Below are 13,051 nucleotides of genomic sequence, written 5' to 3'. Positions count from 1 at the left end.
TTCATCTAATTTTTTTCCTATTGATGTATATCATTCTCTTTTTCTCACTCAGGCATATAATTACAATGTATACCATAGCTCTGGACCCTTGTTTACAATGATGAAAGTCCAGGGTTTAAAACAGGTCTAGCCATCTAACAGCTATCCCTGAGTTTGTAAATGTGGAAAAAAAAATTGATTAAGTTCCATTTTATGGGTATACCATTAAAAAGTGTGGCAACACACTGAGGATGTTTGGAAATTGACTCAAGACAGACTTTTGACTGTCTACAATGGATAAGCTACTTGACTGAGTCCTGGAACTGCTGAGCAAGCATGCACGAAAGCATTAGAAAGGAGCTCAAGGTCTCCTTGCCAATACTTTGTCAGGTAAGACAAATTCTTCAGGTATACTGATGGTCAGCCACAATAGGATTGATGATTTCTATCTAGCAGACTAGAGAACTTAAACAGCAGCTAACAAGGAACAGAAATACTTAAATTTCCCATGTTAAAATCCCTAGCAGATCCAGGGTAAGGCCTGGTTTATGATTGAGATCTGTTGCCTCATCTGTAAAACACAGGTATGGAATTGGATTATCTTTTGAGTGCCTTTCAGCTCCCAAATTAAAAAATAAAATAAAATGCTGGATTTTATGTGCATTTCATTGTTAGTCCTATGACTCTGAAGGGTGATTTTATAAAGGGAAAATAAAAATCTGCTAATTTAGATTGTTATTCTCTATTTGAAAGACAGGTTTGTATTAAGATTTACTTTTGTATTTAATTTATGACTTTAGGATCTAAGAATTCTGTAAACTGGAACAATTCTTCTTAGCCTGTTAAAAATGTGCTTCATATAATTATAATATGAGACCTAAAAAAATGAGTTATGGAAAAAACAGTGGCTTAAAGAAGAGTTCATTTAATTAAATCTCACAAAATATTTGCCAATAAGTATAAATGGAAAACTTGACAATTTGTAAGTGATCTTTGAGATTTAAATGGTACCGCCCCCTAAATTTAAATACATTGAGGTCTTCCTCTCTAATAACACCTGGGTAACTACATAGGCATCCATTAGGCTTTTGATGACATGCTGTTTTATGTTTCATGGGCAACAAAATCTTGGTGGTCTGAGTAATGATTTAAAGTTGATAATTATAAAGTTTGAAAATAAATTTTCTTATAGGGTCCCATTAGGGTCCATGACTTCAATTGTGAATTGGGTAGATGAGGGAGAAGATCGTATCAACGTGTCTTACAATACTTGAGATAGAGTCCAGAGAGAGATGGATACAATAATAAGGGTACTAAGTGACTCAGGATGGATAACAGAAATATACATACAAGTATGTCAGAGTATTTCTGTTATCCTCCATCTATCTATGTAAGTATATCTGCGTAGTACTTATTATTTACCAAGTCCGTTTGACCTGCATTAACATTTTTTTGGGGGGAGGATATTGGGGATTGAACCCAGGGGCGCTCAACCACCATTAAACTACATCTCCAGCTCTTTTTACTTTTAATTTTGAGTTAGGGTCTCACTAATTTGCTTAGGGCCTCCCTAAGTTTCTGAGGCTGGCTTGGAACTCACAATCTTCCTGCCTTAGCCTCCCGAGTTGCTGGGATTATAGGCGTGTACCACCATGCCCAGCTAACTGCATTGACTTTTTTGGGGGGGATATGGGGGATTTAACTCAGGGGCACTCAACAACTGAGCCACATCCCCAGTGCTATTTTGTATCTTATTTAGAGACACAGTCTCTGAGTTGCTTAGAGACTCGCTTTTGCTGAGACTGGCTTTGAACTCATGATCCTCCTGACTCAGCCTCCTAAATTGCTGGGATTACAGGCATGCGACACTATGACCATCTGCATTGACTTTTAAAATGCAGATTAACAAGACCCATATTGCATGTAGCCACAGATACCTATCTATGTCATTTTTAACAGACTCTAAGGAAGGAAGAAGAATTCTCTAAGCTTTAATCTTGTTTTACTGATAATCACTTTTGGGTGGGGTTTAAGTGTATGGATTGCCTATAAGCAAAGCTGCAACTGACCCAAAGGGGTTATGAAAGCAATTTCTAGGGCCCAATGCAGTTGGCTTTATCAGTGACAACAAAATTGAAGTAGGCGTGTCTACTAAACACATACAACCTGCAAGGGATTTTAAACATATTGTTCCAGGTAATATTCCAAACAACCATACATATGTAGTATGTACACATATCACTCTGATTTTACAGATGAGAAAACTGAAGCTCAAAGATGTTAAATAAGCCCCTTGTTTATTGTTAGTCAGCTGGTCAGAAACCAAACTCAGGTCTTTTGAGTAAAAAAAACCATGTTCTTCCTTTAAGGATATATATATATATATATATATATATATATATATATATATATAATCTTACCTTTCCATTTTTTTTTAGAAAAACACCCCATTCATAGTGTGCCGGTTTCCTGTTCTTTAGGTGTTTGATTAACCACATGGAGTAGGACAGGTGAGCACTGCAAGGTATCATCACCACATCCTGAAAATCTGGATGGCCTGTGCCCATCTAGTTATTTACATTGTCACCATCCCAGTGACCGTATATGTGTTTTTGTTCGACACTGTCCTTTCAATGGCTCTGAGATACAGCCAAAATGAAATGTGCCCTCTGCCTTACCACGCCACACCTCTGCGAAACACCCCTGACCCAGCTTCTTCTCCAGAAACAAGGAGTCACGTGCAACTTCCCAAGCATCTTTAGCCAATCCAGAAGTTTGTGGGGCACCACTCGATGAAATCACAGTTAAGTTAAAACACAAACCATCAGCTTTCTCTACAGGAAAGGAAATTAATAAAGAAAACACAGTCCTTATAATCCATAATCATGCATGCAACAGGAAAGATGGAAGGTGACTTGCCCTTTAGGGCAACACTCAACAAATATTTGCAGCTGGAAATGAAGGGTAAGACATTTTATGCAGGCTGGAACATTTCCTCTACTGTTTGTTGGTTTATGAACTAAGATGCATATAATAGCACAACCTGAGTCATCTATCAGTCTAGCCCACTTACTCTCTCTTTTCTAGAAATTCCAGAATCTTGAAGTTAAAATGAAAATTATCATTCTCTATTCAGAGTAATACTTTCAGGTCATACAGTCTTTATATCCACCTTCCATCTTTGCGATTTGGGATTTCCCAAATGAGGAAGCTAATAATAGAGTAATTGAATCTCAGCATACCCATCCATACTTCCCCAAACTGCCCATTTCCCAGTCTCTTGATCAACTGCAGGGATTCTCGAGGGATTTCCCAGACATCTTTGGTTTTGACAGACAGATCGGTAAGCCTTGGCATCCCTTTGTGACAAGGAACTACGAGGCGGCAGCAGAGACCTGCGGCTCTCTCTGATGCAGGAGCAGGGGCAGCGGCAGAGAGGGAGAGAAGAGCAGAACACATGTAACAACGACACGCACAGGTGCAAACCCACGCTCAGCGTGGCCCAGCGGGGCTCGGACAGGGCTGCTCAGCACAGGACGGCACACGCCTTGGAAGATCCGAAGCCACACGGTGAAACATATTCATTGCAGGTAGGATAGGGGACGTACTAAATTTGAACGACTCCGTGCCCCCAGGTGTGATACAGTCTATCCATAGAGACAAACCGTTTTGGTCTCTGTACTCAGGAGTAAGAAAATCACTGTCAGCCCAAAGGGCTCATAACATGTTTTCTGGGATCCTGAAAATCCTCTCCTAGATTTCAAAGAGTATAGTTAGACTAAAGAATGTCAGCATGGCCACCTCTTTCCCTTGCTAATGTCTTGATTACCTAGGGGACTGGAGAGCTCTCTGATATGAATACATTTAAAATTGTAACTAGTACAGGATCCTCCCACAGAACCCTGGACCTTTATGAACTGACAAGGCTGAAGGCTGCAGCTGTCGGGGAGAGGCTGCCACATGTCCAGAGATTTCTGACTCCATTCTACCAGTCAGATATACTAGCACTGCTTCTTTGATGTTTTCTATTTTTAAATTTTTTTAAAAATTGTGGTGCTGGGGATTGAACCCAGGACCTTCTACCAACTGAGCTATAACCCCAGCCCCCCAAACACTTTTATAACAGTCTCCTCTGTACAATTTAGGGGATTGAAAGGAGAAAGAATGGAAACTAACATTCACAGCAACTCAATGATATAAAAGAGGAGGGAAACTGTATCAGTCAGATGTTACTGGGAGCTCTTTTCTCTCTTCTTTCTTTTTCTTTTTTGGGACGGGGATACCAGGGATTGAACTCAGGGGCATTCGGTCACTGATCCACATTCTCAGCCCTATTTTGTATTTTATTTAGAGACAGGGTCTCACTGAGTTGCTTAGGGCCTCAGTGATCCTCCTGCCTCAGTCTCCTGAGCCACTGGCATGGCCACCGTGTCTGGCTTCTTTTTCTTTTCCTTTTTTTTTTCTTCTTCTTCCTTTTTTGTTTTTAAAGAATATACCTTTTAAAATCTAGCAATGTTAAGGGGAAATTGACTAAACACCATGTGAAAAATCAGTCAGGTGAGAAGAGACAGCAAGGAATAAGGACTCGGGGAAGGGATAGGAACTGCATAGAGCCTGGCTTGTGAGAGAGCCCCTCACGTCCCCTGGAAGCCCCTGAGATCTAGGAAATGCAAACACAGTGTTGCTTTTTCTCTGGAAACTAACTGTAACTTTCTGTTCCTTTCTTCTCGATGGAATCAGGTTCTGAGATATTTAGGCAGGAAATTATTTATGTGTCAATATTTCAAGGCATTTTATGTGAGAGAGGAGGGAGAGGAAAAGCCAATATAAAAACAAATCTAACTTGAGATGGGTTTTTTTTTTCTCTGAGATTAAAAAATGTCTATTGTTCTTCATATCCCTTCTCTCCTTCCAGCTTTACGATGTTATTAAGGTGCCCTTTCCAATACAGTATTTTCAAATGATCCAAACCCTAGGGATCCTGCTGATGTTTCGCTGTAATGAAATATATTTCAGCATTTGAAATCCTTACAACATGCAGGCATTTTGAGTATATCACTTAAGCTCAGGGAGATATTCTGCTCCATTTCTCTCAAATATTTCATTAGAATCCACATAAACCAAGTTAGCCAAGGCCCGAATCAACCAGTGCTCCTGGTGTTGTTAATTTTTTCAATTGCTCATTAGTGACCAGGATCAATATATAGACACTTCTTACAGTCATTTTCAAAAGATTGCTATTTTGTGCTAGAAATATACTTTTCAATGAATGTGCATAGAGCAACAGCAGAGGTCAGGTCATACATTCTGGAATCATGCCATTATTGTGAAGAACAATACAAAATGCATACGGGGTCACACAGAAAACTCCTGGGCTCAATGGGAAATAGAGAGGTACAGATAGAGATGTACAGATACAGATGTACAGATGGAGATATGTATTTGTATACCTGTATCTATATCAGGTGAATGTACTAAACGGGGGGATTCACTTACTAACCAAGTGAGGAAAGCATTTTAACAATTGCACATAAAAGCCACATTCTTGAATAAAATGTACAAGCTGCACACCTAAATACACAGAATTAAGGAAGAACAATAAATAAAGGAGAACAAAGTAATGGTGACACTTGGGTGTTAGGACAGAGACTAATGTATTTTTTAATACCTTTATTTTATTTATTTATTTTTATGTGGAGCTGAGGCTCGAACCCAGGGCCTCAAATGTGCTAGGCAAGTGCTCTACCACTGAGCCACAACCTCAACCCCTAATGTACTTTTGAAAAGTTCAATGCAGTAGATGTAATGGGTCTAAGAACCATGGGTCACGTAAGTCCAAATCTAGTTAGGAAACAGACGGCGGGGAAGCAAAACGTGGTAAATGGACTGGAGATTCAGGAGCATGAAATGTGTGTGCAGCTGTCCCACAGTAGGAACCTAGTGCTCCCTGCCTTAGTCCCCATGAAAGTGCCCTCCTGGCCACCACACCCTCTTCTTTTCACGGTTCTGAATCACATAATGAAGGGAATGGGAAAAAGATAACTTATAAGGGTTTGAAAATGAAGATGAATACACAGACAACTTTTGAGATTTAACCTACTGCTTCTACTTGTGGAATTAGAATGTTCCGAAATCTTCAGACAGGCACACAAAACTCATAATAACTGCTCTAGGACAACAGCAGAGCCACTCAGTCAAGCCCCACTCTACAGGGCTGAGGATGAAGACCAGTTCGCCAGTGACTTTGTAAAGTTGTCATTCCTTTCCCCTGGCTGCTCTTCCTTTGAGCTGCGTGCCTCCCACTCCCTCAGTGCCCGAAGGTTAGCAGGTAGTTATAATTAAAGTTACCTGAGTAATGCTGTACAAGCTGCTGAAGTGTCTCAAACTGGGCCCGGGTGGTGATGTAGTACCCGCCATTGTCAAGTTTGCGAATTTTATAATGTTTGACATGGTCTCCTTTCATATCATCCCAATCACGTATAGAAAGTGAATAGGCACCTGGCAGATAAGCAAAGAGTTAGCAGTGCCAATCACTTTGAGTACTAGATTTTTTTTTAGGTCTTATTTACTCGAATATTGCAATTAATAATTATTAAGGGAACACACATATACATCCATACACACATGACACCTCCATTAAGTAACAGGAGAAAGATAACTTTTGGTGTCTGGCAAATGTCAGAAGATTCTAGCAAATAAACTGATTTTGCCCTGGAGGCTGGAAACTTTCTGGATGCTTTTCTAACATACTCTATTTGGTACCCTTGTGTTGCCTCACACCTCGCAGACTCCTCAGGCAAGATGCAGAGAACAAGGACTTCCAGCTGAGTCTGCTTCCTGGGGATCCTTTCCCAGGGAGTATGGTGGAAGACAGGGAAAGTTTGTATAAAAGGAATTGAAGAGCTGTTTCTCTAGAAGGAGCTTCAAAGTTCTGCTTCACAGCAGTTGACAGGGACAGATAACCAGCAACTGAAAGACCAAGCTTGAACGCCACTACTCTTTTCCCCTTGACCTATCTCTTATGGGTTCTAATGAGTTGTTAAATAATAAAAAGGAAGAGAAGTTCTCAGTTAATGACATGGGTCACACAGAAAACTCCTGGGCTCAATGGGATGTAGAGAGGTACAATTAGAGGTGTACAGACAGAGATATGTATTTGTACACCTGTATCTATATCAGGTGAATGTACAAACAGTGGGATACACTTACTAACCAAGGGAGTTTTCTGTGTGACCCCTGTATATAACTGAGGACTTCTCTTCCTTTTTATTATTTAACAACTCATTAGAACTCATAAGAGACCCCCCGGCCCCCCCCAAAACAAACAAACAACCCACCCCCAAAAAATGAAAAACAAAAACAAAAACCACAAGGAAAGCAAAAACAACCTGTATGATTGGCACCCGGGGAACTAAGAATTTCAGAAAATCATAATTCTAAAAGACTTCTGAAACCCTGTGATCTGTGGGCCTGGAGCAGGAAAGCTGCCCGGCACCTGCTTCAGGAGCAAGTCTTGATCCTGAGCTTCTGTAGTTCTTTTGGAGCTGTCTGTAGTTCCGGAGCCTAGAGGGAAAACGGGAAGCAGGACTCCACTCATGAGGCAGGGAGGATGTGTGCCATTTAAAAATCCTTGTACATTACAGATAAGCCTTTCATCCCTTCTGACTAATCTGTAGATGTGAATGACAAGCCAGCTTCTTCGACTTGTTATCTTACCTTTGGTGGTTTCGCTCTCGCGGATAAGAAAGGTACCTCTTGGGTTTCCAAAGGACAAAAGCTGTCGCTCAGCATCTTTTCGGCCAAGTTTTCCAAAGTACCACCTTTAAATGAAATTAAAGGAGAGGACATACTTTCTAATGGTCATCTACAAGATGGACAATGTGGTCTTTATTTCCCCATGAAGCCCCTCACCTGCAATTATACCCTCAGCCTTTCCCTGTATATATTTTTCTAGCTTTATTAAGTTCTTTTCAATCTATTTCCGATTCTAACTCTACTCCATCTCTTTTACTCTAAAAAAGTCAGATGTGAATTGTGAGTTGTTTTCCTTCCCTCCAGGATGACAGGAACTGGCTTGTGTTAAAACTGCCACCTGCGTGCACAGAAAGAGAAATCTAAAACCTTGTTTTGAAATGGCAACTGCAGGAGATGCTTCCCACGCTCAGTTACAAGACCCTTGATTTCAGAGCATAATTACAACCCCTGGGAAATAACAAAACACGGTCTTGGTGTAGAGAAAGATTGTTAATCAAGTGGGTTTTTTTTTTTTTTTTTTAAGAAAATGACTCAGAAAGAACAAAGAATAAAAATGAACGATACTTTCAATAACTTCTTACCTACAGGAACTCTGAAAAAATTGTCAAGTCTGTCCCTGATTTAAGACGACTGCTGCCCTTATATGCTCATTTTGACTTTCTCTTCCTATCAAGCAGGTGTGAGGACTTGGATAAGGGAAAGGAGTTCCCCTGAACACCTGTTCTGTGATCTGCTGCACAGCTCCCCTTGGCACAGCTGCAGGGATGGTGAATGTACAGCAAGCCTTTCCTTAAAGATGACTTGGTGACGTAGACACTTGAATACTCCCTGGAAACCAATTAATGACACTTCTGTGCCATTTTAGGAGGCACCACCTCAAGGCACCTCAGGACCTCAGTTTCCTGTCTTCTCTCTTCCCCTAGGACTCCCAAGCCTGGCAATGAGTTCATTAGCATGAGGTGCTAAAACAGCAGTGGGTGTTCCAAGAACCCAAGGGAGGATTCTGGAGCATTTCCTTTTAGACTATTTGACTGTGAAAGGACCCAGTTGCATTTTTTTTTTTTTTTTTTCTTTTTTTGTGGTGCTGGGGATTGAACCCAGGCCTTGTGCATGGGAGTCAAGTGCTCTGCCAACTGAGCTACAACTCCACCCAGGACCCAGTTTTTAAAATGAAGTTTTAACTCATTATACCTGAACATGGCTATTATATGTTCACTGTCAAATTCTTTGGTGAAGGAGAGTGCTTCACTGAAGATAAGACACGCAACACATGTGAGTTTCTCAGTGACTTCAGAGGTACCAAAGTGTGTGACAATCCCTAACTGAGCACTAGTTCGTGTGAAGAGCTATCACACCAATTGTTTTTGAGAAATGTCTTTCTGGGTTTTTATCAATAACCAAATTAAAATGCTGTCTAAAATAGTGGTAAAAAAGGGACTTGTTAGAACAATGGATTGCACCTAAACAGTAGTACTTTAGGATAATACTAATTAATTGCACATGCAAAATCATGGCCATTTTTTTTTTTTTTAAAAATTGTTCTTTAACCCTAAGTACCTGTATGATTATACAAATGGTGTGTCTCTACATCTTACACAACCAGAGAAATGTACCCCATTTGTGTACTATGAATCAAAAAAATTTAAAAAAATTATTCTTTAAAAACAAAATATTTAAAAAACCTGAACATTTTAAGAACACTTTAAATTTATAGCCAGTAGATTCCCAGTTAAATCAAAGTAATGCTACATTTTAGTAGTTCTCTTTATTCTGAATGAACACAAAGATGTTTGCAAATCTGCCTAAAATAAAAATTCAATACAAATACCTTTATTCACCAATGATGAAACACTTACTAGGAGAAAACAAAACAAAACAAAACAAAAAAATCCCAGCTCAGAACCATTGAGTATTTGAAAGTGGAAAACAAAACAGATCTTCATAAGGGAGATACAAGGGAATTAAAGACAAGAGAATGATCCAGTTGGGGATTTGGCTAGGGTGTAGAGTTTAATCCTCCTTGCAGCTCTTAAACAAACCTACAGCAAAATTAAATATCAGAGCCAAAGGTTGGGCTCAGTGACTGACTTTTCTCCACTCCTTTTCTGGAGAGGCAAGTCCCCAAGGTGTTGGGGAGGAGGCCAAGTTCCCTGTGTGAGGAATCATGGCACCACCTCCTTTCACTCAGTTTGGAAGCTATGGTTGGCACACAGCCACTCTGGCAGGTCTCCCCTTCACAACTGCCCATTCGCTTCCACAGGTCAGGAGAACAGTAGTCATCCCTTCTTCCTACTGACCTGTCAGCCTACGACGGACCGTCTTCCTAAACTCCTACCACTGTACTATTTAAGGCCAAGTAACTGTCATCATTTACTATCAATGAAAACAACTGAGATCCCAGTAAAAGGAAAGGAATATTTGAAATCCGTCACCAATGTATTTCCCAAGCTATGGGACGTTCTGCCTGAGATGCATGGAAGCTATATCTTTTTAGCATGCTTTTAATAGTTCTGATTACACTGAGGACAAAAATATCTTAGTTTAATCTTTAATAATTACTTATCTCTCCCTGTCCCAGGAAGTCAACTGTAGGCCAACCTTGTGCTGTCAATAATATATGCTGTGGCGAGAATTTCATCTTATTTTTATGGTTATTTAAAAATCCATAACAAGTTATAGTGGGTTTTCATCTAGGGGGTAGATAAAAAGTTTCCTTTCAAACTAGATGTAAGCTAAAAAGTAGGCAGGCTTAAAGGAAAATATTAAGCTAATAATAATACAAGTATTATATAGCTATGACAAAAACCAGGGCATAAAGCTTGGGAAATACAGTGTTACCATATTCTCTCAAGGCTTAATTGCTATAGTGAATTTCTTCTCCATCCTGCAAAAGTCAATGGTATTTCATTGCAGCAACTTTTTAAAAGCAAGTAGTTAAGTAAAACAAAACCAAACAAAACATACTCTTCTGCCTGGATAGAGTCAACTGGAGCCACATAATTGCTGGGAATGTACCCCGTCTCTCCAGTTGTCAAGGAACGGGCTTCCCACCAGTCTCCTTCCCTGTAAAAGAAACAGAGAGAAAGAGGTGAATATGTTGCCTTTAACATTTTGCAGGTAGACTTGATGATCAAAGAAGTCTATTACCAGGGCTGGGGCTGTGGCTCAGTGGTGGAGTGCTTGCCTGGCATGTGTGAGGCACTGGGTTCGAGCCTCAGCACCCATAAAAATAAGTGAATAAAATAAAGGTGTTGTGTTCATCTATCTACAACTAGAAAATATTAAAAAAAAAAAAAAAAAAGAAGTCTATTACCTAGTCTGTCTGTCCCCTCACCCTTTTCTCCAGCCTGTTCCTTTCCTCTAGACTCCAACACAGCCTCTCCCCATGAAGGTTTACCATCTCAGTCACCCAGAGGTTGAAACCTGTGTTCTCCTGCTGTGTTTGTGAATTAAGAATGTGGGGCTCAGGGGTAGGGGCAGAGCTCAGAGGTAAAGAGCATGAGGCCCTGGGGTTGATTCCCAGCACACACACATATACACAAATAAATAAAAATAAAATAAAAATAATAAAAAACAATGTAGGTTCTGGCCATGAGATGGCTCTTTTTTGGGGAAGGCATTTTGCCTGGGAGGAGGCACAGCTGGACAGAAGGAAGGGATCCCAGTCTGAGCCTACTCTGTAAAAGCATTTTAGTTGCGAATGGTCTGGGGAGGGAAGAGTAGGAGGAGGCCTAGCCTGTGTTGCATGTATCTTGCCACTCTCTAGAAAAGGAGGACACACATCTTTCTGCAGGTAGAATGATCAAGATTGCAATAGGACAGGTCTTTCCCAGGCATTTTCTTTTTCTTTTTCTTTTTTTTTTTGTGGTGCTGGGGATTGAGCCCAGGGCCTTGTGCATGCGAGGCAAGCACTCTACCAAGTGAGCTAGATCCCCAGCCCCAAAGAGTTTCTTTTTTTTCCCCTGAGGTGCAGGGGATTCGAACCATGGCCCTTGCGCATCCCCAGGCATTTTCTATTGTAGGTTATTCTATCTAATATTCACAGCAAGACCTGAGTCTGATGGGTGGGTGAGGGCAGATGGGTGCAGCGGTGTGGGCACATGCAGACAAAGAACAACACTTCAAAAGGAGTGAGATTTTTGTTCTAGGAGCTCTCAGAGGACACTACTGTTAGTTTAAAGTCACTGAGTAAATGAGGCAGCTTCAGTTCATATGCTTAGGTTCACACAGGTTTACATGAGACCAAGAACAGGGATGGAGTGTGTGCCTCTTCTTGTTAACAGTGAGTAGGTAAGCTGGGTGTGGCCATGCCTGTAATCCCAGTTACTCAGGAGACTGAGGCAGGAGGATCCCAAGTTTGAGGACAGCCTGGGCAACTTAGTGACAATCTGGCTCAAAAGGAATTGAAAGGACACTACACAGAAGAAGAAATACAAGTGATCGACAAACAAAAGGAAAAATGTTTATCATCTTTTGCAATTTGAGAAATGCAAATCAAAACTGCCGTAAGATTTCATCTCACTCTAGTCAGAATGGCAATTATCAAGAATACAAGAAATAAAAGTGTTGGCAAGGATGAGGGGAAAAAGGTACACTCATACATTGTTGGTGGAACTGCAGATTGGTGCAATCACTTTGGAAAGCAGTATGGAGATTCCTTAGAAAACTTGGAATGGATCCACCATTTGACTCAGCTATCCCACTCCTTGGTTTATACACAAAGGACTTAAAATCAGCATATGACAGTGATACAGTCACATCAATGTTCATAGCAGCTCAATTCACAATAGCTAGATTGTGGAACCAATCTAGATACCTTTCAATAGATGAATGGATAAATAAACTGGTATATAAACACAACGGAATATTACTCAGTAATAAAGAAGAATAAAGTTATGGCATTTGCAGGTAAATGGATGCAGTTGGAGACTATCATGCTAAGTGCAATAAGCCAATCCCAAAAACCGAAAGGCTGAATGCTTTCTCTGATAAGTGGATGCTGATACTTAATGGTGGGGGGGAGGGTAAGGGAAGAATGGAGGAACATTGGATTGTGTAGAGGGAAATGAGGGGAGTGGAGCCCACAGGGGGAAGGAAAGATGCTGGAATGAAACAAACATCATCACCCTTTGGACATGTATGATTACAGGAATGGTGTGACTCTACATGGGTACAACCAGAGAAATGAAAATTGTACTCCATTTGTGTACAATGAATCAAAATGCGTTCTGTCATGGATAACTAAATAGAACGAACAATAAAAAAAAATTAGTAAAAAGGAACGGGGATGTAGCTCAGTAGTAAAGGGGTCTTGGGA

General features: G+C 40.5%; 1 protein-coding gene across 4 annotated transcripts in view; it reads right to left on the bottom strand.

The window, feature by feature from the left end:
* Nucleotides 1–13,051, bottom strand: part of Fyn (FYN proto-oncogene, Src family tyrosine kinase) — a 205,639-nt gene that overhangs the window by 35,529 nt on the left and 157,059 nt on the right. For 2 of the 4 annotated variants that reach the window (XM_047557943.1, XM_047557944.1), the window contains 4 exons: nucleotides 10,699–10,797; nucleotides 7,696–7,799; nucleotides 6,328–6,477; nucleotides 3,222–3,386 (listed from right to left, as the gene is read on the bottom strand). In XM_047557943.1, coding sequence (XP_047413899.1) covers nucleotides 3,222–3,386; nucleotides 6,328–6,477; nucleotides 7,696–7,799; nucleotides 10,699–10,797 — 518 coding nt within the window. Of the gene's footprint in view, nucleotides 1–2,657; nucleotides 2,814–3,221; nucleotides 3,387–6,327; nucleotides 6,478–7,695; nucleotides 7,800–10,698; nucleotides 10,798–13,051 lie in introns of all 4 variants that reach the window. The other 2 variants (XM_047557945.1, XM_047557946.1) reach the window with 2 other exon arrangements.

Source organism: Sciurus carolinensis, chromosome 7 (assembly GCF_902686445.1).
Source record: "Sciurus carolinensis chromosome 7, mSciCar1.2, whole genome shotgun sequence".
NCBI classification, from domain to species: Eukaryota; Metazoa; Chordata; class Mammalia; order Rodentia; family Sciuridae; genus Sciurus; species Sciurus carolinensis.
The sequence above is the reverse complement of the archived record's forward strand: the minus strand, read 5'-3'. Positions and strand labels throughout refer to the sequence as shown.